General features: G+C 39.0%; 2 protein-coding genes across 2 annotated transcripts; both read right to left on the reverse strand.

Moving 5' to 3' along the window:
* Positions 1 to 789: 789 nt before the first annotated feature.
* LOC139309824 (vomeronasal type-2 receptor 26-like) lies at positions 790 to 10,111 on the reverse strand. The gene is made up of 7 exons (XM_070934027.1): positions 9,980 to 10,111; positions 9,516 to 9,694; positions 8,041 to 8,329; positions 6,584 to 7,378; positions 4,190 to 4,402; positions 2,159 to 2,285; positions 790 to 1,694 (listed from the first exon to the last, which is right to left on the reverse strand). The coding sequence occupies exons 1-7, from the start codon at positions 10,109 to 10,111 to the stop codon at positions 790 to 792; spliced, it is 2,640 nt and encodes an 879-aa protein (XP_070790128.1).
* Positions 10,112 to 13,127: 3,016 nt separating this feature from the next.
* On the reverse strand, positions 13,128 to 27,184 carry LOC139309825 (vomeronasal type-2 receptor 26-like). Its single transcript, XM_070934028.1, has 6 exons — positions 26,967 to 27,184; positions 25,918 to 26,206; positions 22,215 to 23,000; positions 17,430 to 17,642; positions 15,455 to 15,581; positions 13,128 to 14,032 (listed from the first exon to the last, which is right to left on the reverse strand). The coding sequence occupies exons 1-6, from the start codon at positions 27,182 to 27,184 to the stop codon at positions 13,128 to 13,130; spliced, it is 2,538 nt and encodes an 845-aa protein (XP_070790129.1).
* Between the last annotated feature and the right edge of the window lie 27 nt (positions 27,185 to 27,211).

The following is a 27,211-nucleotide window of genomic DNA, read 5'->3' on the forward strand; positions in this document are numbered from 1 at the left end:
CTTTTTCATGTTGTTGCTAGAAACTAAGAATAATGGATAGGCTAGATACTGCATCTTTACTCAGATACTAAATGAATAGTTATAAGTCATGGATTATGCATTCTTAATCAGTTGATTCAGAAGTAGCAAAGAGTATTGTTAGGCAAGCCTTGTCAGGAAAGCACAGGCTATAAAAGTGTCTCCCACAAGACACTCCTCACCAGAAGTCAAAAAGACTGTTTAGCATCTCCTTCCAAGAAACTGGAACTAGAAGCTGAGAGAGAGGAAGCCATGATGAGGATGGACCTTGATCTGGAGTTCAACTAAGTGGAGATTGTTGAGAAAGGGCACATCCGGAGAAAGTGAAGGAGCACCAACACCAGTTAGGACACTACCCAAACTTCAGTGGAATGAAAATATCAATTCAAAAACAACTGTGAAAGAGATGTTGAGACATTCCTAACTAACTTTGAAGATGTTTCCTGAGCTGAGAGTACTCCAAAACCCAGGACAAGGTTCATATTTGCCCTCTCTTGAAATAATGCTTAAGCCAAATATTCACTAAACTGAGTGTTCTGATGAAAAGGACAACCAATAGTTTTAAAAAAACAGAAATATTATTAATTCATTTATTTCATGTTTGAGATCATTTTGGATTTCTGTTTGATTAATCTTACACTCTTCATATTTTTATTTCATTTGGTTTTAAATAATCCTAATTGCAAGGGAACACATGCAAAGGAAGCATACAAAGCAATCATAATTGCAATAAGTAATTAAATGATGTGAATCTAAGAAACAATTTCATTATCAGTTTCCTATTTTTATCATTAAATGTTCCTTAGTGTTTAGCTCTGGTCGCAGGATAATAATATAACACTTGGGGAAGAAGATGCAACCCAGCAACCCAGCAGCAGAAGCCAAGATAGAGAAGACCTGCACAGCCACCATGTATTTTCCTTTGGTGCTCAGGTAGGTGGGCAGGAAGGAGATCCAGACACTGCAGAAGACCAGCATGCTGAAGGTGATCAGCTTGGCTTCGTTGAATGCCCCAGGCAGGTTCCTGGCTAGGAAAGCCACTGTGAAGCAAACAGCAGCTAGGAAACCCATGTAGCCAAGGACAACATAAAACATGGTGACAGAACCTTCATTGCACTGAAGGATGATCTCTCCAGGCTGGGAGTGCAGGTCAGAGTCAGGGAATGGGGGAGAAACTCCTATCCAAAGGGCACAAATGAAAATTTGAACACCAGAACAGGAAAGGATAATAGAATTGGCCAAGCTCTTCCCCAACCATCTTTTCACTCGGTTTCCTGGTTTTGTGGCAAGGAAAGCCAATACCACTGTGATCGTTTTTGCCAACAAAGAAGACACAGCTACTGAGAAGACAATGCTGAACACTGTTTGTCGGAGAAGACAGGTGGTTTTCCTTGGTTGTCCAATGAAGAAAAAGGAGGACAAGAAACAAAGCACGAGGGAGATGAGGAGGATGTAGGAGAGGTCCCGGTTGTTAGCTTTGACAATAGGAGTTTCCAGATATTTAAGGAATATGATTAAAACAAGGCCTGTGGTTAGAAACAAGATTAGGGCAAAAGAGACCAAGATAATGGCCAGATGTTCCTCATAGGACAGGAAGGTTATTCGTTTAGAGATACATTGGAGTCGGTTCTCAGTTGAATATTGATCATCTGGGCACTTGGTGCATTTTTCAGTATCTGGGATAACAGAAAATAATATTTATTTTATAGTCTCAAATTTCAAGAAAACTTTCTTTGAATGAGATGTGATACTGAGAGTTAGGAAAGTCATGGAAAATTTACCCTAGTAAATGTTAAAATATATGCTTGTATATAAAATGTTTAATTTTATGGGGTTTTTTTCTTTTTTTCACATTTTATAGTTTTTTATTTGCTTATAATATAAAATACAAAATCAGAAAAGCAAATAGTAGGGAACAAAGGGAAGGGAAAGGGTAAGAAGGAAGTGTAGGAAAGAAGTGAAAAAAATAAAAAAAGGCTTTGACTTCAGATTCCCTCTGGTGCAGTAGAACAAGACAATAACATCAAACCACAACTTTTTACTTTGAGATTCATTCTGTCCTTTAACTTTCACTTTTATGAAAATTGCCTTGGATGAATCCACTTCCTCAAGGCCTTCCCTTTTCTTTGGTGTTACCCACCTTCCTGAGTGGAGATGGTCCTCTCTGGACAAGGAACGCAGTCATAGCAGCAAAATGGCTCTCCTTCTCTCTTCTGCTTGGCAAATCCAGGATGACATTTTTCCACACATTTGGACTGAGGCAGAGACTAAGCAGAAAAACAAGGAATCCCAAAGAAAATATGTTAGCATTAACCATCCTGACATGCTGTCGGACACTTGAAATAAAAGTTTCTGCTGAGTTTCTAGAACTGTAATGATATGAGGTAGAAGTAGAGGTAAAATGTAAGTCAGGAATCTTTTGCTGCAGAATGCAGAATGAGCTGTGTGAGGGAATTTCTAAGGCCCAGCTAGGAATCCAAACGAATCTATCTTCTCTATCTTCTCTCTCTCACCCCCATCATCTCTGTATTCTATCTCTCTCTCTATCATCTATCTATCTATCTATCTATCTATCTATCTATCTATCTATCTATCTATCTATCTATCATCTATCTATCTATCTATCTATCTATCTATCTATCTATCATCTATCTATCTTATATCTTTCATCTCCCTCCCTCCCTCCATCCATCCATCCTTCTTCTATCATCTGTCTGTCTGTCTGTCTGTCTTCTCTATCTTCTCTCCCCCCATCACCTCTCTCTTTCTCTCTCCCTCTCTTTCTCTCTCATCTATCTATCTATCTATCTATCTATCTATCTATCTATCTATCTATCTTATATCTTTCATCTCCCTCCCTCCCTCCATCCATCCTTCTTCTATCATCTGTCTGTCTTCTCTTATCTTCTCTCTCCCCCCATCATCTCTGACTCCTACCTATCTATCTATCTATCTATCTATCTATCTATCTATCTATCTATCTACCTACCTACCTATTCTATGGCTAGATATACAAGGTCCTTTCTGTTGAAGAACTACAATTAGGTAACAACAACTGGCTTGGTAGAACAGATCCATATTTGTTATTAGTTAAATTTGGAGCTCATTTTCTCCCCAGAATGATTTAAAGTAGCTAACAATCAAGATAAATAATTGCATTCAAGGTTTTTTTTTTTAAATGAAGTACAAGTCATAGCCCAAATCTAAGCAACATTTCCTTTTAATTTGTCCTTCATTTTTTTCAGATCTCAGGAAAGGCTTTTCACTGAGTCAAAATCATATTTCAGTGCTTCAGTTTTCTGTGTCAGGACAGCAATCAAGTCATTTCGATTCCATGTCAAAAAAAAAAAATTCTTGGACTTCCTTCATAGGAGCAGCAGGCCAATTGCACTATCCCAGTAGGATGAATGATTAGAATACATAACTCTAGCCAGGACTGAGTTTCCTAGAAACTTCTTGCCCTGCCCTTCTATGGGATACTGGCCCCAACTAAGTCAAGGTGAATCCGAGTTCCAAAGCTTATTTCGAAATGGAACAAAAGGCCCTCTCTCCAATCTTGATTCAACTTCATCAAATTTAGTCCAAACCTCAATTCAGGCACTGGTCAACAAATTTGCCTTCTTGTTTGCTATTTGAACACAAGAAAGAAGTGGATCACAATCCCTAGCACTTGAAGGATTGGCCTTCTCTTACCATTTTCATGCAGCTTCTCTATTTCAACCCTGAGCCAGGGTGCATAGGCATAGCCCCAGTGGTGGGATTCAAATAACTTAACAACCAGTTCTTTGCCCTAATGACCGGCTGGGTGGGCGTGGCCATGGTGGGCATGGCCAGGGGTGTGGCAGCAACACTCGGCCTCCTGCACCCCCCTGGGAGTGAATCCGGGCCACAGGGGGTGATGTGTCACACCCCCTCACCCCGTTTTGGCCTATGAGGCCTCCCTAAAGCCTCCTGGGAGTGAAAACAGGCCTAGTAGACCTCCCTACACTTACCTGGGAGTCAAAATGGGGCACGTGGGGACTCCTGGAAGGGCAGGGTGGGGCTAGCCAGCAATTTAACTACCGGTTCTCCCAAATCAGCCTTAACCGGCTGAATACCACCACTGCTTAGCCCAATGAAATGGGTCAGAACCTTTTGGAAAATAGAGAAAAGACACCAATATTTCTCCTACCCTGTTGTGCAACTTTATCCATGACAGATGATCTTGGTTGATAATAATTCTCTGTTTTTCAACAGTCACCAGTTTTTCTTTCACGGAGTTCTTCTTGGGGAGAAACACCCAGCTAAAGATACTCAGATCAGCCTTTAAATCTCCTTTTTCGTCCAAGTACAGTTTGAATTCAGAAAGATTGCAAAACTCATTCTTCTCCAAAAAAGGATGGAACTAGAATGGGAACATGCAGGTATTTCAAAAGTAGTAAACTTGGTAAATTAGCCCCTTGTACTCATTTGGATCTTTCTTTTACAGAGGTCTAACTTGCAAATATCTTTAGTTGGTAGGTTTAACCACTATCTTCAAAAATGAAAAAGAAAGGTTCAGCAAAATTTGTCAATCATAGCTTGACAATATATGTTTTGAAAACAATATGATTGACAACATTTGTCAATTGTAAGAAACTTTCTAAACCAGGTCATAAATAAACTGCAGAAAGAAAGAGAATATTCATAAATTCCTTGACAACAACAGGTGCATGTCATTAAGCATGGATTTGTCAAGAAAATTGCCAGGCTAATCTTCTCCCAAGTAGACCACATTATAAATATATCCAGATGAACTAATTGTACTTTATGGCTACATTAAGAGAAGTCTGTCTGTCTGTCTGTCTGTTTACATCATCAAATTTATATGTGGCTTATCTTGTGGTGCAAGGCCACCATGCATGTCTGGAGGTACAAATGTCCCAACTACTCTTTTTACAATCTGAGAAGTTAGGCTGGGTCCTATTTGAGCTTCTGTCTTTATGTAGTTATGGGCTCCCCCTGCTTTTCTGATTACACATTTTTTAACACGTTGTGGAACTGCTGGTGATGTAATTTGATTTCAGCAAAGCATCAGCAAAGTAATTCCTGATGTGATGATTAGAAATCGAGTTAAATGAAGTCTGGATGTTAAAATAATGAAGTGGATAAAACTGACTTTAAAATTGTATTCTTTTTAAAAAGACAACACTTCCAGAAAAACATTTAGGATTTCCTGATAGAAAAAAGTGCCTAAGTAAAATCCATTAGAAAATATAAAATTAATATTTTGTCAATAAGAGCTGGGGGAAAAACTAGATTGAATTTAAGAGGAAAAGCAAGTACAACGTCTTCCACATTGAAGAAGAAAAATGAAATGCAGAGTAAGAATGATGGGGGATATCAACCTTGATAAAAATATTTGTGATAATCATACACAATAGAATAGAATAGAATTCTTTATTGGCCAAGTGTGATTGGAAACACAAGAAATTTGTCTTTGGTGTATATGGTCTCAGTGTACATAAAAAGAAAAGATACATTCGTCAAGAATCATAAGGTACAACACTTAATGATAGTCATAGGGTACAAATAAGCAATCAAATCATACTAGGAAACAATCAATATCAATATAAATCGTAAGGATACAAGCAACAATAATATGTTTTATGACTGCATTAGCCTCTTGCAGACACCACACTTTTGAAAAAATATTGCAGAAAAATTAGATCAGCTTTACAGTCATGAAGCCAAGGAGGAGCTGTTTTTAGCCTTGAGGAAAGCCAAGAAGAAGGGCCAGGTTGGTCTACTGAAGCAGAAAATCAGAAGGAGTTTGGGAACATCTTTTCCAACTAATAAAAGTCCTTAGAGGGAGAATAACTGAAGACCAAGCAGCCATCAATAAAAAAAAACCCTTTAAATGGGATTCCTGCAGAGAAGGCAGGTTGGACTACATGATCTAAGGGGCTCCATCAAATTTATGAAAGTAAAATTCTATGGTATTTATCACAAACCCCTACCTACAGGAATTTATTTAAAAATGCATGTGTCATTTTGTAAATTAGCAGTGTTTAATATCAAACTATAGGGACGTGGTGGCTCAGTAGCTAAGATGCTGAGCTTGTCGATCGAAAGGTTGGTAGTTCAGCGGTTTGAATCCCTAGTGCCGCGTAACAGGGTGAGCTCCCATTACTTGTCCCAGCTTCTGCCAGTTCTGCCAGCTTGTCTCAGCTTCTGCCAATTCTAAAGCACGTAAAAAATGCAAGTAGAAAAATAGGGATCACCTTTGGTGGGAAGGTAACAGCGTTCTGTGCACCTTTGGCATTTAGTCATGCCGGCCACATGACCATGGAGACGTCTTTGGACAGCGCTGGCTCTTCGGCCTTGAAAAGGAGATGAGCACCACCCCCTAGAGCCGGGAACAACTAGAACCAAACTATATCTGTCACACTTTCCATTCTTGTGAACGTTCTTGCTTAAGTGATTAGATTGACCACATTTATTGTAGTCCTGTTAACACAAGTAGTTAGGTACAGTTCCCATTCCTTTTCCTTTATTTCTTCTCAACAGGAACTAAGATTAATGGATCCTTGTCAGGATCCCATACCTGCCACGGCTGCAGCCTTGGAGCCCCCAAACTCCCTTTGCCCTCCTTCCTTCTCCTCCTGGATATGGAGACATATGCAGCATCCAAGGCATGGACCAGAGTCTTAATGGCACTGTAACAATGGTGGAAATTCAAGGTCCACACCATGTTATTTTTATTTTGGGTCTCCAGTGGTGATTTCTCAGTGCATATTTTCCGGCTTTTGACAGACAATACATGCTTTGAAAAAGAACAGAGAAATGACTGATGCCCAAAGGGTGGTTCCACAAAAAAATTGGGTATAAAGTCATCCTTTATTGGCCCCTTTTTTCTCTCAAAATCAACAGTCCAGATGCTATTCACATATTTGAGAGCTCTGTGGTCTCTCAATGGATATGGTGAAATGAGTGTTGTGATCCAGATTTTCCTTTCAACGGGTCCGGGCAAATGTCTAAGTATAAAATGAAAAGGAAGAATTCTGTCCAAAGCAGCGCCATGTTCTATGTAATGAATATAGACATTGACTTGTCTCCACTTAGAGAGGGCATCGCCATGGGGTGCTGTAAGTTGAGTTGTTGAGAATTGTTGTGATATAACAACACAAATTCCATTCCTGACAAGCAAAGGAGTAACAGTCCTCATGAAATTGTCTCCATTTTCAGTGTCTGGAGCAAAGACACCAACCAGCGTCCATCTGAAATGGAGGAGCACTTGGACAATTCCTGGATAGAGGACCCCTTTTTTTGGGAAAAAACTGTGATAAAAGGGCAATTGACTTTTATCATGCAGCAGATCTGAAAATAATTCAAAATTGATCTGGAAAAAAACAACGAAGAATGCTGTGTTGTATTTGGGGTCAGATCAATTCCAAAATACAGAAATAGATCTATACTAGTCTCCCTTTATTTCTTTATCAGCGAAATATAAATTTGATATATATATCCTTCACAGCAGCTTTATTGCTCTTCAAGCCATTTATGATTAATGTCATCATGAACACTTCAGGGTAAAAAAACAATATTTAACATGTTGGCTAATGTGCTTGTAATTTTTTAAAAAATAAAGTGTTTGATTAATGATAGTGATCCCTATGAATTTGTAAGACATACTGTATGTGTTTTGATCATCTACAGATAAGATAATACATTTGGATTATATTGTTTTTGCTAAGATTATGTACAAAAAATGCTGCCTCATGCCTGCTGCATCTTCCTTTTGTACAAAAGATCCTTCAATGGAACACAGAGCCTCTCCTTGCATTTCCAAATGTGCAGCAGAAGGCTACAATCAGTTATGATAATTTCATGAGAGGATATCACTAATTTGATCCTTGCCTCCTAATCACTGTGGATCCCAATCCCTTAACCATGATGCATATAATGGCCATGATGAAAAATAGTCCTTCAGTTCTAAAGGGATCTATTACATACTGACCCACCACTCATTCAGTTTACCTATAGGAAAGTACACATACAAACCTGAGGGACTTTGTAGGTGTCTCCTAACGTTGACATCTGGATGGAGATGTCATAAGTAGCTGCATCAACAAGAGCCAAAATGTAGTCCTTCCTTCCACAGCTGTAGTTGGGAACATTGGCTTCCCCAGTAGAAAGCATGTCCATCAAGGCATCTGAAGTCAAAAGTGTGTTCAAATAGTTGTCGTGGATATTGTAGCCAAGTGTGAGATTTTGCAGAAGCCGGGGAGTCTTATTGACCACTTGAATATTAAAAATGTAGCGTAGTAGTCTATACTTATCAAAAGGTAAACTAAGATAAAAAATGTTCATGTTATCATCATCATCATTAAGAGCAAAAGCAAATTATTTTTTTCAATGTAATGCTCTTTGTCTCCATGAGCTTTATGATTCTTAAGTAAAGTAAATACTGATCCAAAACCAGAGGAAAATGATAGTTTTACCCATCAGCATTTCTTTTAATAAGCGTTGGGAAAAGGAGATGGAGATAGCTTTCCACTAAAATTAAGAACCACTAATCAAATTATTTAATATAATAGAGTAACAGGGTTGGAAGGGACCTTGGAGGTCTTTTAGTCCAACCCCCTGCCCAGGCAGGAAACCTTACACCACTTCAGACAAATGGTTATCCAACTTATTCTTAAAAATTTCCAGTGTTGGAGCATTCACAACTTCTGCAGGCAAGTTGTTCCATTGATTAATTGTTCTAACTGTCAGGAAATTTCTTAGTTGTAAATTGCTTCTCTGCTTGATTAGTTTCCACCCATTGCATCTTGTTCTACCCTCAGGTGCTTTGGAGAATAGTTTTACTCCCTTTTCCTTGTGACAACCCCTGAGATATTGGAAGACTGCTATCATATCTTCCCTACTTGTTCTTTTCATTTACTAGACATACCCAGTTCCTGCAACCGTTCTTCATATGTTTTAGCTTCCAGTCCCCTCATCATCTTTGTTGCTCTTCTCTTTGTTGCTCATTTGTAGCAGAACTAATTTTCAACTGACAAGTAACCAGGATTCAAACTCATTCAGTTATTAAAACAGAAGTATCATAATAGGAAGAGGCTGTTTCATATCTGACCCAGGAAAGCAATTCTAAAATATGGTCATTCTCTGTTCCTATAAGGATCAGGCATGGAATATAAATGAGGGGTTGTAATAATATAGACATGAGCTAGGCAGAAGCAAGTACAATCCACACAATAACTACTTTAAACCAAAGTTGGTATTGAAGTATAACTAAGGATTAGACCAGGAAAGTTATAGAATCTGGATTTCTTTTGCCAGGTTTTTTTTTTTTTTTCTGCCCCATGTTTGGATTCAATTTTTTTTTTCTACAAAATGAGACAAACGAGAGGAATCAAAACAATTCAAGAAATAAGAATTTCTTATTCCTACAATACAGGCATAAGTGAAATAAGAAGAAATGAACGAGAACTGCAAATAGAGGGAATGGAAATCCATCCCAGTGAACGACTTACATCTCAAACTGACAATGAGGTGCCGTGTTGAAAGGCAACATTGTTGTATGCAGTATTTTTGTTCCGGTGTTGATGATACTAATGATGTGGTCTCCTGGACTGTAATAGCTCCATGGTTTTTTTTCATCCTGGTGCTCACAATTCAGCGGGCACGTCAGTCTAAGCTTTCCAGAGATTGGCTGGGACACCAGCAGCAACAGAAACACAAGCAGAAGGTCCATAATTCATGGGTCTAAAGAACAATACGAGTTTGATGAATTGAAATTACTTTTATAATGTGGAAATTCTAGTGACTCTCTGGATTCAGAGAGAGATAAACCAAGCTTCACCTAGAAAGGAGAGAAAGTACATTCAAGGACACAATCCATACCTGTACCAAAACTAGTGCCACATTGTGTGTGCCTGAGGCATTTATACTTTTCTAATGCAAGATCCCTTCCATGTTATTTCAGTCTGATATTTACCTCAAAGTCAGTCATTGGAGAAGTAGCAGAAGAGGTCTCAGAGACCACAATTTTGAAAATTACAGTGAGAACTAATTTCTCCTCTGGGGACCCTAGGACTCCATTACCAGAGGAGTAGCTGGAGAAGAGCATCTTAGAGAAAAATCACAGATCCACCCTTGTTGTGTAGTGGTTGTGGTCTTTTCCTGTCAGGTCTTGTCCAGAAAGTGATGCTGGATGAAGATAGTTCAACACCCAGGGAATTGACTTCTGCTGTCCTTCAATGTGATAACTTGTCTCTGGAAAACATTGGGGAAGATCATGCAGAGTGATGTAGTTTGTTGACATTCTGTGTTCATGGCACTAAACTCAAGTGCTGCCTTATCTTTTAATAGCAAGGAAGTAATCAATATCCTAAGTGGGACATGGTGGCTCAGTGGCTAAGACGCTGAGCTTGTTGACTGAAAGGTCGGCAGGTCAGCGGTTCAAATCCCTAGTGCCGCATAATGGGGTGAGCTCCCGTTACTTGTCCCAGCTTCTGCCAACCTAGCAGTTTGAAAGCATGTAAAAAATGCAAGTAGAAAAATAGGGACCACCTTTGGTGGGAAAGTAACAGCGTTCCATGTGCCTTTGGTGTTTAGTCATGCCGGCCACATGACCACGGAGATGTCTTCAGACAGCGCTGGTTCTTCGGTTTTGAAATGGAGATGAGCACAGCCCCCTAGACTCAGAACGACTAGCACATATGTGTGAGGGGAACCTTTACCTTTTAATTAATATCCTTAAACCCTGCCTAATGGTAAAAGTTGGGCCTGTTTGTGATGTTCTTTTCTATTAAGTCTCCATATATGAATCCTGATTGGAGCTCATTTTAAAATTACTTGTGAACGAGGTGAAATTTTATTTCCTATTTTTTCTAGAAATATCAATTTTTGGATGCGACTTGACTAAGAAACTTTATAGTCTGAAATCAGATATTTTACTAAATATACAGAGTCATGTCTACCATTGTCATGCTTGCAATTCCCACAGCACAGTCCATGGTGAGGCATGTGTCAACCTGCAAAACGATTACAGCTGAAGCCATTCTTCCTCATGTTTACTACTGCTTTGTTGCCATTCATGGGAGTGGGGGAGAGGGAAGGGGGAATTTAGGAATGTGGTGCCTCAACTGCTAGTCAAAATATCTACCAGCCAGTGGGTGAACCAATGCCATGTCAATGGACATCTGTCAGAGCCGAACAGGAACTTATGACTGAATTGATTGGCCTGTATGACCTAAAGGACACGGGGGGGGGGGATCCTATTCTTTTAACTATCCCTAAATGTGGGAACTATTTAGAGCTAGTTTCACCTATCTAAATGCCGACATGATGTACTAAATAAAGGATTTCTTGAACCTGCACAAAGTGTCAGAGTCCCGACTTCCCTGAGTTCATCGACCGGAATGATGACAACATGATTTCTTGCTACACCCTCCCAGAAACTAGTTTAGGGGGACCTTATGGACAGTGGTGGGATTCAACCAGGGGTGAAATCTAGCAGGTTCTGACAGGTTCTGGAGAACCGGTAGTGGAAATTTTGAGCAGTTCAGAGAACTGGTAGTGGAAATTTTGAGTAGTTCGGAGAACTGGTAGTGGAAATTTTGAGTAGTTCAGAGAACTGTCAAATATCACCTCTGGCTGGCCCCAGAGTTGGGTGGGAATGGAGATTTTGCAATATCCTTCCCCCAGGAATGGGGGTGGGAATGGGGATTTTGTAGTATCCTTCCCCTGGAGTGGGGTGGGAATGGAGATTTCACAGTATCCTTCTCCTGTCATGCCTACCAAGCCACCCCCACCAAGCCACACCCACAGAACCGGTAGTAAAAAAATTGGATTTCACCACTGGATTCAACGGGTCTAACAACTGGTTCGCTGAACGCATGTGGTGCATTTAAATTCAGCTCTAAAACTTACCTTTTACTGCAGCCACGGTGAGTAAAACAGCTGAGGCGCGGCAATCCGCTCTGCCATGCCGATCAGCTGGGCAACCGGTTCGCTCTCAGCTGATCGTAGGAGCTACTGGTTCGCCCGAACCAGTCTGAACCGGCTGAATCAAACCCCTGCTTGTGGACCTTCGTCTTTTTTATTAGATGTAGTTGGTGGAGTGGTACCTCTTTGGCCTACTCATCTGTGAGATTGTTTTGAGAAACAACCCCCCCCCCCAGATTGCCAAGTGCTTAGTGGGTGTGCTTGGGAGTCCCTGTGTTCCTGATGTCTCTGGGTCCATTTTTGTCTTGGAATTACATTTATTATCTGGAAGGGATGCACATTGATTTGTTCATCTTAGTCTGTAACTGAGGGTTTGAGGGAGAGGCGAAACTGACAGGATAGGTAGGGCCATCCTGACTGTGATAGGTAGAATGTGGGTCGTACTTTATGACATCTGATCTGCTACTCAAAGGTCATCCCAATGTATGGCCCTTGGTTTCTACTCTCCGTGCCTGGCTAGCAGATGTTTGGTGGCTCTGAGATCCAGTTATTGCATTTGAATGCCAGGTTGATGCCTAACAAGGTTATGTTTTTTAAAAAATAGTTCATCATGAAAGCGACTGCCTGCGAAGGCTCCTGGATTGCGGCTGAAAGGCGAAAACAGAAGCAGTGGCTCTATCCCATATTTGGGTATGCCAGGTTGCCCTGATAGTCTGATTTCACTGGAAAAAACACCTAACAAGGTTGTTGTTGTTTTTTCCAAGTCTAGAAAATGGGCCAAAAAAAGCCTTGAAAATGGACCGAAGAAAGCCTCAAAAACAGGCCAAAAAAACCCTCAATAACAGGCAGAAGAAAGCTCCAAAAACGGGCTGAAAAAAGCCTCAAAAACAGGCTGGAAAAAGGCCCCCAAAAAGGCCCCCAAAAAGGGAGGCCAAAAACTTTTTGTTGTTGTTGTTTTCCTCTTCTAAATTTAGGTGCATCTGCATCTTATAGCCCAAAAAATACAATAATTCATTCATTTCATGTTTGAGATAATTTTGGATTTCTGTTTGATTAATCTTACACTCTTCATATTTTTATTTCATTTGGTTTTAAATAATATTAATTGCAAGAGAACACATGCAAAGGAAGCATACAAAGCAATCATAATTGCAATAAGTAATTATATGATATGAATATAAGAAAAAAATTCATTATCAGTTTCCTATTTTTATCATTAAATGTTCCTTAGTGTTTAGCTCTGGTCGCAGGATAATAATATAACACTTGGGGAAGAAGATGCAACCCAGCAACCCAGCACCAGAAGCCAAGATAGAGAAGACCTGCACAGCTACCATGTATTTCCCTTTGGTGCTCAGGTAGGTGGGCAGGAAGGAGATCCAGACACTGCAGAAGACCAGCATGCTGAAGGTGATCAGCTTGGCTTCATTGAAGGCCCCAGGCAGGTTCCTGGCTAGGAAAGCCACTGTGAAGCAAACAGCAGCTAGGAAACCCATGTAGCCAAGGACAACATAAAACATGGTGACAGAACCTTCATTGCACTGAAGGATGATCTCTCCAGGCTGGGAATGCAGGTCAGAGTCAGGGAATGGGGGAGAAACTCCTATCCAAAGGGCACAAATGAAAATTTGAACACCAGAACAGGAAAGGATAATAGAATTGGCCAAGCTCTTCCCCAACCATCTTTTCACTCGGTTTCCTGGTTTTGTGGCAAGGAAAGCCAATACCACTGTGATCGTTTTTGCCAACAAAGAAGATACAGCTACTGAGAAGACAATGCTGAACGCTGTTTGTCGGAGAAGACAGCTGATTTTCCTTGGTTGTCCAATGAAGAAAAAGGGGGACAAGAAACAAAGCACGAGGGAGATGAGGAGGATGTAGGAGAGGTCCCGGTTGTTGGCTTTGACAATAGGAGTTTCCAGATATTTAAGGAATATGATTAAAACAAGGCCTGTGGTTAGAAACAAGACTAGGGCAAAAGAGACCAAGATAATGGCCAGATGTTCCTCATAGGACAGGAAGGTTATTCGTTTAGAGATACATTGGAGTCGGTTCTCGGTTGGATATTGATCATCTGGACACTTGGTGCATTTTTCAGTATCTGGGATAACAGAAAATAATATTTATTTTATAGTCCCAAATTTCGAGAAAACTTTCTTTGAATGAAATGGGAAATAAGAAAGCCACAGTATATTTATGCTTTTATATAAAATGTTTTAATGGGTTTTTTCATGTTTTACAGTTTTTTATTAGCTTATAATATAAAAATGAAAATACAAAAGGAAACAGTGGGGAACAAAGGGGAGGAGAAGGGGAAGAGAAATGTGTAGGAAAGAAGGGAAAAGGGGAAAAAAAAGAAAAAACAGGCATTGACTTCCGACTCCCTTTGGTGCAGTAGAATAAGATCAGGGGTGAAATGCTCCCGGTTCGGACCAGATTGCCCGATCTGGTAGTGATGGAGGCGGGTGGTTCGGAGAACCGGTAGCAAAAATCCCTGGCCCCCCTCATGCCCAGCTGAGCCGCATGATCATTGGAGGCTTTTTTTTCTTTTAAATGCCTCTGATGATCCAAGCTGGGATCGTCAGAGCCTTTTGAAAGCATTCTTTTACAACCTCTTCACTGAAGAGGTTGTAGAAAAAATGGTTTTAAATGTAAAAAAAAAAAAATTGGTCACGCCCACCCAGTCACATTACCCCCCTCCCACCAAGCCACGCCCACAGAACCATTTGTAACAAATTTTAGATTTCACTACTGAATAAGATGTAACATAGAATCTCAACTTTTTACTTTTCCATAATAATGCAAACTAGCCATTTCTATAACAACAAATCTATCTAATGAGTAAAACCCAAAACCGAAGTTTCATTTTTTCCACCTCAAGCCCTAAAAGTTTGTTTTATTTTTCAAAACAAATATATCCATCCACCCATATATGCATTCACATACAAAACTTTGTGAAGCTTACACTCCAGCAAAAAAAAAAAAAAAGCAATGTTTTTTTTAACATTAAAAAAATGACTAAAGTAAAATGAAATAGAGATTCTGGAAAAGCTAATCAAGCAATGAATCTGTGAACACCTGGATGCAAGGAAAGTTATAACCAGCCTCCAACATGGATTTCTCAAAGACAGATCTTGCCAGACAAATCTTATTGCATTCTTTGACAATGTGACAAAATGAGAGGGTGCTGTGGACAGAATTCACTTAGATTTCAGTAAGGCATTTGATAAAGTAGACCACAACCTACTATTGATGAGATAGCAAAATGTCAGTTGAAGGACACTTCCAATCTGACAAGTAGAAGAGACATTTCCTCTGACAGAAGTAAATATACAATATCTTTCTATCTCCTCCTATCTCCTCCTTGAAGATTGTTTTTGATACTTCATTCATTACGGAAGAAATTGGGCATGTTGAAAATAAAGAACAACAAGAAAACAGTTGAGCTTAATGTACTCTTTTAAAATACTCACTGATCGAAATGCTTTTGATCCATCCAGTAGTGTTCCCTAGTATCACTCACCTTCCTGAGTGGAGATGGTCCCCTCTGGGCAAGGAATGCAGTCATAGCAGCAAACTGGCTCTCCTTCCCGAGCTTGCTTGACAAATCCAGGATGACATTTTCCCACACATTTGGACTGAGGCAGAGACTAAGCAGAAAAACAACAAACACCAAAGAAAATGTGTGGAAAATGGAGGTCAATATGAACATTAGCCAAATGATCTCTGGGCTTCATTTAGATTAATATGAAATTTCTGACTATGTCCAAATGATTTCAAGAGGTTTAATTAGTGGTCATTTCTTCATTTAGTTACTCACTTTGGCTACTGGCACATCACATTGCAATACCAGACTTTTCTACTTAATAAAAAACTGGAGGGATGGAATTGAGGAAATATTTAAACATTAAGTAACAACCAGTTTGTTCCTTCTCATAGCTACATTAACATTAATTCCTCCACCCTTCATGTATCCATGATTTTAACTATGATAGCCTCTTCATATTAATATTTAGAATAAAATTTATTTTAAAAGAGTTTATTCTCTTAGATTTATAAAAAGTAGAATAAAACTGTGACGCAGAAAGTAACTTCTGACTAGTATTATCAGAAAATCTTTTTTTAAAACTATGATTGTCTTTCAAATTGGATCCTATTTAAAATACAAAGGAAGAATTTCTTTCAAATTAGGACTGTCAATCTGAAAGGAGAAGTTGTTTGTGTGTGTGTGTGTACACACAAATACACACACACGCAAAAATCAATTTATCTGGTTGCCTTCCTAGCTGAATAAGACTAAAATCGATTGCTTATTTTCTAGGATTCCAGTGGCATGAAATGGATGTGAGATCATGAGAACGTGTCCCTCAAAAAGGGTTAATTCAGTGATGGCATGGCACAGTGGTTAAAATGCGGTACTGCAGGCTACGTCTGCTGACTGCTGACTGCCTGAAATTTGGCCATTCAATTCTCACCAGGCTCAAGGTTGACTCAGATTTCCATTCTTCTGAGGTTGGTAAAATGAGGACCCTGATTGTTGGGGGCAATAGGCTGACTCTGTAAACCGCTTAGAGAGGGTTGTAAAGCACTGTGAAGAGGCATATAAGTCTAAATGCTATTGCTATTGCTATGCTATATTTTGCTGCATCTTTCTGAAGTCATAAAGGGATATTTCTAAAGACCAGTTTTGCTATTGGAGACAAGGTGTTTGCTGTTGAAGGACTACAATTAGGTGACACCAACTGGCATGGAAAGGTGGGTCTACATTCCTTTTTGCCCAGGGAGACTTAAGATAGCTAACAAACAAGATAAACAATTGCATTCAAGGTTTTTTTTTCCCATATCAAATGCCCTCTTACAAGCCAAAGGCCAAATCAAAGTATCATTGGACAAGATGAAGTTTATTTCCCACCGGGATCAACAGCTCCTCCCATCCAGTCTTGATTTGATTCTATCTGATTCAATCCCAACACGAACTTGGGAACTGATCAAAATAATTGCTTTCTTCTTTGCTATTTGAGGACAAGGAACAAGTAAGTGTGAGGCTATTAGAAGCAGAATTTGGGAACACGAACTTGGGAACTGATCAAAATAATTGCTTTCTTCTTTGCTATTTGAGGACAAGGAACAAGTAAGTGTGAGGCTATTAGAAGCAGAATCTCAGCACTTGAGGTCCTCTATCATTTGTTTTATGGAAACACAAAGTTGCAGTGGAAACACAAAAGGCCCATGATCTGCATTCAAAATGAATAATCAACCAGCATCCCATGTTGACATGGCTGAATCAGTTTCAAATTGGGTTCCATATTATAGCATCTGAAGGATACTTTAGTCATTCATACTGAAATCTCACAAGTAGTCTAATAGAACAATAGCTGTGCTACTCCCCACATTCAGTTCTCAGTGAGAGTCATCCTCCTTGGTGATCAGGCTTAGGCTACTTGAAATGGGTCCTCAAGCTTAGGAAAACAGAGAAAATATGCCAATATTTCACCCACCTTGTTGAGCATCTTCAGCTTTGACAGGCTATCTTGGTTGATGACAAATCTCTGCCGTTCAAAATTCGCTAGTGGCCTTCTGATAAGATACTTCTTGGGGACAACCACCCAGAGTGTGATGTCCAGATCTGCTGCTATATCTCCATTTTGCTCCAAGTACAGTTTCATCTGAGAAATATTGCAAAAGTCATTCTTCTCCAGAAAGGGGTGGAACTAGAATGGAGACATCCAGGAATTTTAAAAGTAAAAGACTTGGTTTCTTCTTCCATTCTTCCAATGTGAAAAGACCATGTGGTCTTTTCACATTGGAATCTTTCTTCTATAGTTGTTTAACTTGCAAATGTTCTTACTTGGGAGGTATCTCACTATATATCATATCATCATCATCATCATCATCATCATCATCATCATCATCATCATCATAAGTTTATTTGTCAAGCATATATAAGATAACAGGTAAAAGTATAAACGTAATTTGAATACATGAAAAGAGTAAGTAAAAAGGAATATTAGGACAGGGACGGTAGGCACACTGGTGCGCTTATGCACGCCCCTTACAGACCTCTTAGGAATGGGGTGAGGTCAACAGTAGACAGTTTAAGGTTAAAGTTTTGGGGGTTTGGGGAAGAAACTACAGAGTCAGGTAGTGAATTCCAGGCATTGACCACTCTGTTACTGAAGTCATATTTTCTGCAATCGAGTTTGGAGCTCTTTACCTTGAGTTTGTATCTATTATTTGCTTGTATATTGTTGTGGTTGAAGCTGAAGTAGTCATTGACAGGAAGGACATTGTGGCAGATAAATTTATGTACTATGCTTAAGTCAGACTGAAGTCAGTGTAGTTCTAAGTTGTCTAAGCCCAAAATTTGGAGTCTGGTGGCATAAGGTATTTTATTGCCATTAGAGGAATGGAGGACTCTTCTCGTAAAATATCTCTGGACTCCCTCAATTGTATTTATGTCCAATATGCAGTGTGGGTTCCAGACAGATGAGCTGTATTCAAGAATTGGTCTAGCAAATGTTTTGTATGCTCTAGTTATATCTGCACTTTCTTTCAAAGTGAAAAACAAATGTTTATCATCTATGGATAATATATATGTATTGATAAAATATAATTGTAAAAAATTGTCAATTATAGGGAACATTCTAAAATAGGTCACAAATAAATTGAACAAACATATGATGAGATTATTCATAATCTCCTTTAGGACAACAGGGTGATTTCTAGGAAGCACTGATTTATCAAAGAAGTTGCCAGGGTAATCTTCCCTTCTCCACAAGGGAGACAGCCAGATGGGCTAACTTTACTTTATTGGAGGACTACATTAAAAGAATCTTGCAAGTCCAAAAGTACAAATCTCCCCAACAGCTATTTTACAACCTGAAAAGTTGGGGAAAATCCTCTCTGAGGTTGTTTTTTTTTAACTGAATAAGAGTTGGAAGGGACCTTGGAGTCATTCTAATCCAACAATTGTTGTCCAGTTTATTTTGGAAAGCGTCCAATGATGGAGCATCCACAACTTCTGAAGGCAAACTATTCCATTGGTTGATTGCTGTCATTATTAGGAAATTTCTCCTTAGTTCTAGGTTGCTTCTCTCCTCGTTTAGTTTCCAACCATGGTTTCTTGTCTTGCCATTTGGTGCTTTGGAAAATAGTTTGACCTCATCTTTGTAGAAGCCCCTCAAATATTGAAACAGGAATATTATGTCACCCCTAGTCCTTCTTTTCATTAGACTAGACATACCCAATTCCTGTAATTGTCCTTCATAGGTGTTAGCTTCCAGTCCCCTAATCATTTTTGTTGCTCTTCTCTGCATTCTATCCAGAGTCTTAACATCTTTTTTGTATTATGGTGACCAGATGTGGTTTTCTAAGACTTTTTAAAGCAGCACTAGAACTTCATGTGATCTTGATTCTATCCTTCTATTAATGCAACCTAGGATTGCATTGCCTTTTCTTTTGTTTTGGCTACTGCTGTACCTTATTGGCTCATATATAATTGATTGTCCACTAGGATTCCAAGATCTCTCTCACAGTCACTAGCATTAATTAATTAATTAATTAATTAATTAATTAATTAATTAATTTGATTTATATGCCTCCCTTTCTCCAGAGACTCAGGGTGGCTTACAATGCATTAAGCAATAGCCTTCATACTTTTGTATATACCTGCTTAGTAGGGCTTTCGCCCCCCCACCCCAAGCGGTGTTCTTTTTTTTATACAAAGTCAGCTTATTGCCCCCACAATCCAGGTCCTCATTTTACCTACCTCAAAAGAATGGAAGGCTGAGTCAACCTTGAGCCTGGTGAGATTTAAACTTGCAGTAATTGCAGGCAGCTGATGCTACTTAACAGCACTTTAGTCTGTTGTGCCACCACTGCTCTTAACTTGTTAAGCAATAAGTTTCACCTAGTCTATACCAATACAGTAATTTTTTCCTGCCTAAATGTAAACCTTACTTTTATTTATGTTGAATTTCATTTTGTTATATAGGGCCCAGTGTTCAAATCTGCCTTCATATGTTTTATCTTGATATGTCCTTCTTCATATGTTTTAGTCTCCAGCCCTCTGATTGTCTTGGTTGCTCTTCTCTGCACTCTTTCTAGAGTCTCAACATTTTTTTAATATTGTGGTGACCAAAACTGGATGCAGTATTCCAAATGTGGCCTTACCAAGGCATTATAAAGTGGCATTAACACTTCATATGGTCTTAATTCTATCCTTCTATGTTGGCCTTTTTTGGCAGCTGCAGCAGACTGCTGGCTGATATTTAAGTGATTGTCCACTAGGACTCCAAGATCACACTCACAGTTACAGCTACTGAGAAAAAGTTTCATCTATTCTATGTTGATTCTAAGTCTGCCTGTTATGCAGATGTAGTCTCCCTCACTCTTATCTGATCATTCTCTAGGCAGCATTTTGTCCCTGTGATGATATGTTATTCCCACGTATCATCACACTTCCTTAATAAATTGTAAGGATCCTGGTGAAATAACTTGATTTCAGCAAATCACTTCCTGATGCGATGATTAAGTGAGGGCTGGATTCAGTGGTGGGTTTTAAATTTTTTTACTACCAGTTCTGTGGGTGTGGCTTGGTGGGTGTGGCGTGGCTTGGTGGGCATGGGTTGGTGGGCATGGCAGGGGAAGGATACTGTAAAATCTCCATTCCCACCCTACTCCAGGGGAAGGTTACTGCAAAATCCCCATTTCCTCCTGATCAGCTGGGATTTGGGAGGCAGAGAATAGATGGGGGTGGGGCCGGTCAGAATTTTTACTACCGGTTCTCTGAACTACTCAAAATTTCCACTACCGGTTCTCCAGAACCACCTCTGCTGAAAACCCACCTCTGGCTGGATTATGTAATGATTAAACTGATAAAACTGTCTTGGCATCTACAAAGGTAAAGTTTTACAATATTAATCACAAACAAATATATACAGGAAAGTCAACCCTGAAGCTGACCTGGCCTAAACCATCTTGTAGCTTCAGTGTTGCTGGTCCCAGCTATCAAATTATGTATGTTTATGTTTATGTTTGTTTATGTTTTATTAAATTTATATACCGCCCTACTGCCGAAGGACTCAGGGCGGTGAACAGGCACAGAATAAAATACATAAATACAAAAGTTAGAAACAATTTAAAACCAAATTAAATAATTTAGCCCAAGACAATTAAAAAACCCCCATAATTTAAAACAAATTAAAATTTCAGTTTAAAAAATTAAAAAATGTCATGTTATGTATGTCATGATGGAGCTGAGCGATAGGGAGGGGGGATTAGAGATAGCTGGGACTAGTGGTGGGATTCAGCCAATTCGCACCACTTCGGGAGAACCAATTAAGAGCCTTGATAGTACAGGGGTTTAGTGCACCCTGTTATTAACACAGCTGCCTGCAATTTCTGCTGGTTCGAATCTCTCCAAGGCTCAAGGTTGACTCAGCCTTCCATCCTTTCTAAGGTAGGTGAAATGAGGACCCAGTTTGTGGGGGCAATAAGCTGACTTTGTATAAAATATACAAAAGAATGAAGGCTATTGCTTAACGCATTGTAAGCCGCCCTGAGTCTCCGGAGAAGGGCGGCATATAAATCAAATTTAAATAAATAAATAAATAAATAAAAATTGTTAACTTTCTGAGCAGTTTGGCAAACTGGTTGTTGGAAGAAATAATTAGGGCAGAGAATCGGTTGTTAAATTACTTGAATCCCACTACTGGCTGGGGCTGTGTAGTCAAAATAAAATACTTTCCCCTGGGAACCAAGGACATTCTCACACCTGGCCGGAGGAAGGAGGAGTGATGTCACCAGACCTGCGGACGCTGCCATGATTGGGCCATGTGACTGATTGTTTGGGTTTTGGGGGGGGAAACTTTTACTTTCAATTAGGTGAAAACCAAGGGGCCTCCCAGAATTGGTTTTCACCAGATATGTGCCAATTTGATATTTCCAGTAAAGCTATTCTTTGAGGAATCTACCTGCCTTGGAGTTGTTGCTTGCAATGGATCTATTACTTGGAACCCAAGTAATAGGGTTCCAAGAATAGAACCCTATTCAAGGAGTTTTATTTGAAACTGCAAACATCCTTTTTAAAATTAGCAGTGTTTAATATCAAATTATATATGTCGGGATGCTTGCACTTTGGAATATTATCCCCTGAGTGATTAGATGGGCCAAACCTGCTGGCCTTTTGTAGCAAAGTAGAGTGAGATTGTGCCCCTCCTTTTTCCTATGGATTCTTTCTCCAAAGGAATTAAATCTGATGGATTCTTGTCAGGACCCCATACCTGCCATGGCTCCAGTCTTAGACCTGTGATCCTCTCTTTGCCCTTCTTCCTTCTCCTCGTGAATCTGGGGAAATACACAGCATTCAAGGCACGGGCTAAAGTCTTAATGACACTATAAAACGTGTGGTCATTTGTCATTTCATTTTTGTTTCGGATTCCCAGTGGTGCTTTCTGGGTGCATCTTCTCCTGCCTTTGACGGACAAGAGGTGCTTAGAAAATAAACAGTGAAAAGACCGATCTTGAAATTGGGGATCCACAAAAAAACTGGGTTGAAAGGCATCATCTTTTGGTCTTTTCTTCTCCTGAAAAGCAAAGGTCACAATACTATGGACGTATTTGAAAAGGTCATAGTAACTAATGTGCCAAGTAACAAAGAGGGTCATAATCCAGATTTTTTTTTCAATGGGTCTTGGCATTCCTTCAAGTGCTAACTGGAAATAAAGAAGTCTGTCCAACCAGGAATGATGTTCTATAAACTGAACATAGACATTGACTTGTCTCCACTTAGAGATGGCCTCCCTGATGGGTGCTGTATTTCCAGTTGTTGAGAATCGTTGTGATAGAACAACACAAATTCCATTCCTGACAAGCATAGGAGTCAAGGTCCTCATGAAATTCTCTCCGTTTTCTGAGTCTGAAGAAAAGAGACCAATCAAGGTCCATCTGAAATGGACAAGTAGTTGGACAATCCCTGGGAATTGAACCCCTTGTTTGGGGTGCATCCGGTGGAAAAATGGGAATTGACTTTTATCACTCAGAGCCTCTGAAACAAATTCATGACTGATCTGAAAAAGTAGTGAAATAGTGCTGAGTAATATTTGGGGTTAAGTAAAATATTGGTTCTTAATAAATCCAACTGGATTTTATTTATTTATTTTATTTATTTTATTTATTTAAATTTCTATACCGCCCTACTCCCGAAGGACTCAGGGCGGTGAACAGCCACAGGATAAAACACATAAATACAAAAATTTAAAATAGAATAAAAATGAATTAAATAATTTGGCTGAACAAATTTAAAATACCCCATAATTTAAAAATAAATTAAAATTTGCATTTAAAAAGGGGAGAAGATTTAGGCCAGGCCAGCTTGATGAAATAAAAAAGTCTTAAGCGCGCGACGGAAGGTGCACAGATCCGGGATCCTCCGTATCTCAGGGGGGAGCTCGTTCCAGATCGTAGGTGCCCCCACAGAGAAGGCTCTCCCCCTAGGGGCCACCAGTCGACATTGTTTGGCCGACGGCACCCGGAGGAGCCCCTCTCTATGGGAGCGTACTGGCCGGTGGGAGGCTATTGGTGGTAGCAGGCGGTCCCGTTCATTAACATATTAGAATAGTTTATTGCTGATTAGCAATTAGGCCATTTCAAGATATTGAATATAAAACATAGAACTTTAACAAGACCATATACAAAACAGAAAAGAAAATTAAACTAAAAAGAATAAGAATAGAGAGAATCATATCCCTGTATCACTCCTACAATTTACCAAAATGAGATTCAAATAGCTTATGCAGATGTTAACTAAAATAAAGGATCATAATATTTGTAATTTTTGAATTCTGACAAAAAGGGAATATGTTGTTTTAATATAAGGATCCCAACAAGATGTTGGTCTAATGTGCAATCCAAGAAATTTATCTTTCTAATTCTTATATAATTTCAATAATAGATGTGCTATGTCTTCTATCTCTGGATCTCTGTAAATATTGTGATTATTTTAAGAGAGATGATTAAATCTTCCATATTTAACCATTGTATACAGCTTCTGAAATGTTGTTCCAGAAAATACTGCCCTAAGATCTTTAGATATTTCTGCATTTAAATACTTGACAATTTAGTAGTTAAATTTGTAATGGCTGATCAAAAATCCTCTTATACTACCAACTCTTACAATACTAGACAACACAGTATCAACAGTAGAGACCTTCAAGTCTCTAGGTTCTATCATATCTCAAGACTTAAAATGGACACCTAACATCAAAAACATCATCAAAAAAGCACAACAAAGAAGGTTCTTTCTGCACCAACTCAGGAAGCTCAAACTGCCCAAAGAGCTGCTGATTCAGTTCTGCAGAGGAATTATTGAGTCTGTCACCTGCACCTCTATAACTGTCTGGTTTGGCTCTGCAACCCAACAAGACAGACTCGAACTTCAACGGATAATTAGAACTGTAGAAAAAACAATGGCTACCAATCTGCCTTCCATTGAGGGCTTCCATATTGCACGAGTCAAAAAGAGGGCTGTGAAAATATCTATGGACCTCTCACATCCTGGACATAAATTGTTTCAACTTCTACCCTCAAAACGATGCTATAGGGCACTGCACACCAGAACAACTAGACACAAGGACATTTTTCCCAAATGCCATCACTCTGCTAAACAACTAATTCCCTCAACACTGTCAAATTATTTATTAAGACTGAATTACTACTATTCTTCTCACCCTTCCTAGTACCTATCTCTTCCCACTTATGACTATAACCATGTTGCTTGTATCTTTACAATTTATATTGTTTTATTTGTTTCCTAGTATGATTCGATTGCTTATTAGTAACCTATGACTATCACTGTTGTATCTTATGATTCTTGATGAATGTGTGTTTTTTTCTTTATATACACTGATAGCATATGCGCCAAAGAAAAATTCCTTGTGTGTCCAATCACACTTGGCCAATAAAGAATTCTATTCTATTCTATTCTATTCTATTCTATTCTATTCTATTCTATTCTATTCTATTCTATTCTATTCTATGCTATGCTATGCTATGCTATGCTATGCTATGCTATGCTATGCTATGCTATGCTATGCTATGCTATGCTATGCTATGCTATGCTGCTCTACTCTTCTACTCTACTCTACTCTACTCTACTCTACTCTACTCTACTCTACTCTACTCTACTCTACTCTACTCTATTCTATTTGATGTGCCATAATCTTTCTTAGGATGACTATATCTTTCTCTGCTTTGATATCCTAATTCTTTCTGCAGCTAACCTTTTATCTTCCTCTTCAGTTGTACAAGAAACAGGGAGACTACAGCTCCTAATATAATTTGTCAGCTGTATAATCCAAGAAGTCTTTTTTTGAATATTTGTCTGTTGTAACAGATACAATTTCGGGAGTCTTGTCAGTTTCCATTTTACACCAATAATTATAAATCTTGATTTTACACAAAGATCAAATTTTATCAATTCCTAATTTAGTTCTCAGAGCAGCATTTATTTATTTATTTATATATCGTATTTCTATGCCGCCCATTCTCCGAGGACTCTGGGTGGCTTACAACAAAGACAGTATACTAATTAGCATATTGCCCCCAACAATCTGGGTCTTCATTTTACCCACCTCGGAAGGATGGAAGGCTGAGTCAACCTTGAGCCGGTGAGATTTGATCTGCTGATCTGCTGAACTAGCAGTAGCTGCAGTACAGCACTCTAACCACTGCGCCACCTCAGCTCAGCTCAGCATCACCCTCATAGGTGTCTGGCAGAAGACCCTGAAGTACTGGGAAGGGTGTCATGAGAGGATAGGTCTGATTTGATCTTTGCTGCCTCCCCACTATGAACCCCAATCCCCAGCAATGACCGCAGAAATGGCCATAGTGAAAAGCAGCTCTGGAATGCTTAACAGAATATATAGTTGAATCTATCGTTCACCCATCGCCACTCATTCTGCCAGATAGACAATGACACAAACAAACCTGTGGGACTTTGTAGGTGCCTACTAATGTTGACATCTGGATGGAGATGTCCCTCTTAGCTGCATCAAGAAGAGCCAAGAAGCTGTCCTTCCTTCCACAGCTGTAGTTGGGAATGTTGGCTTCTCCAGTAGAAAGCATTTCCAGCAGGGCATCTGAAGTGCCAAATGTGTTAAAATAATTGTCAAGGATGTTGTAGCCAAGTGTGAGATTTCGTAGGAGCCTTGGATTCTTGTTGACCACTTGAATATTGAAAATGAAACGTAGTAATTTTGACTTGTCAAAAGGTAAGCTAATGTAAAAAAAAAAATTGTTCTTAGCGTCATCATCAACAGCAGTAACAAAATAAGTTTTCAATTTAATTCCCTTTATTTCCCTAAGTCTTCTGAGTCTTAACCTTAAATACTGATCCAAAACCAGAGGGAAATTATAGTCACTGTTTTATTTTAATGAGCGTTGGGAAAATGGCATGGTGATCATTTTCCACTAAGGTTAAGAATCACAAAATCGTGGTTATTTTGTAGTACTAATTTTCATCTGCCCAGTAACTAGGATTTATAATCATTCAGTTATTGAAGTAGTACCATTATAAAAAGAAGAGGATGTTATATAAGTGATCTTGAAAAACCCTAAAAACAAATCACCTTCTATTCCTATAAATTTATAAGTTAAATAAAATAAATAAAATAAAATAAATTCCTATAAGGATAGAAACTGAATATCTATGATGGTTTTATACATATGTTAATGGGCTGGGCTGAGCTAAATATAACCATTTCAATCACATCTTTAAACATAAGTTCCTATTAAAATGATGAACTCAGGATTCAGCAAGGAGAGGAAAATAATCTGGACTTCTTTAAGGTTTTTTCTGCACCATAGAAATTGGATTTCAGCGTCTTCCACAAAATAAGACAAAGAAAGAAGCCATGGAAATTAAAATGATTGGTAAATTAGACGGATCCTGCAATATAGGAGTAAGTGAAAAAAAGAAGAAAAGTGTTAGAACTGCAAATGGAGAGAATGCAACTCCATCCCACTTAATGACTTACGAGTCAAAATTTGTATAAGGAGCCGTGTTGAAAGGCAAAGTTATACTTGATAATTTTCTTCCAGTGATGATTATACCAATGAGATGGTCTCCTGGCCTGTAATAGCTCCATGGTTTTATTCCATCCTGCTTCTGAAAACTCAGCAAGCACTTCATTCTAAGCTTTCCAGAGACTGGCTGGGACACTGGCAGCATCAGAAACAGAAATAGGAGATCCATAATTCAACAAGAAGAAGAGTTAGAAGA

The sequence above is a fragment of the Pituophis catenifer genome, unplaced genomic scaffold (genome assembly GCF_029215685.1).
Source record: "Pituophis catenifer annectens isolate HBS135680 unplaced genomic scaffold, rPitCat1.0.hap2 SCAF_2, whole genome shotgun sequence".
In the NCBI taxonomy this organism is placed as follows: Eukaryota; Metazoa; Chordata; class Lepidosauria; order Squamata; family Colubridae; genus Pituophis; species Pituophis catenifer.

Bases quoted from the DNA above. Each gene is read 5' to 3' on its own strand.
- LOC139309824 (XM_070934027.1), bottom strand. From the start codon at position 10,111: ATGCTCTTCTCCAGCTACTCCTCTGGTAATGGAGTCCTAGGGTCCCCA. The intron at 8,330-9,515 runs GTAAGTCGTTCA...TTTTTATCTTAG, and splicing joins CCTCATTGTCAGTTTGAGAT to TTTACCTTTTGATAAGTATA. The intron at 2,286-4,189 runs GTAGGAGAAATA...TTTTCTGCTTAG, and splicing joins GGATAAAGTTGCACAACAGG to TCTCTGCCTCAGTCCAAATG.
- LOC139309825 (XM_070934028.1), bottom strand. From the start codon at position 27,184: ATGGATCTCCTATTTCTGTTTCTGATGCTGCCAGTGTCCCAGCCAGTC. The intron at 15,582-17,429 runs GTGGGTGAAATA...TTTTCTGCTTAG, and splicing joins AGCTGAAGATGCTCAACAAG to TCTCTGCCTCAGTCCAAATG. The intron at 14,033-15,454 runs GTGAGTGATACT...CTGTTATCCCAG, and splicing joins GACCATCTCCACTCAGGAAG to ATACTGAAAAATGCACCAAG.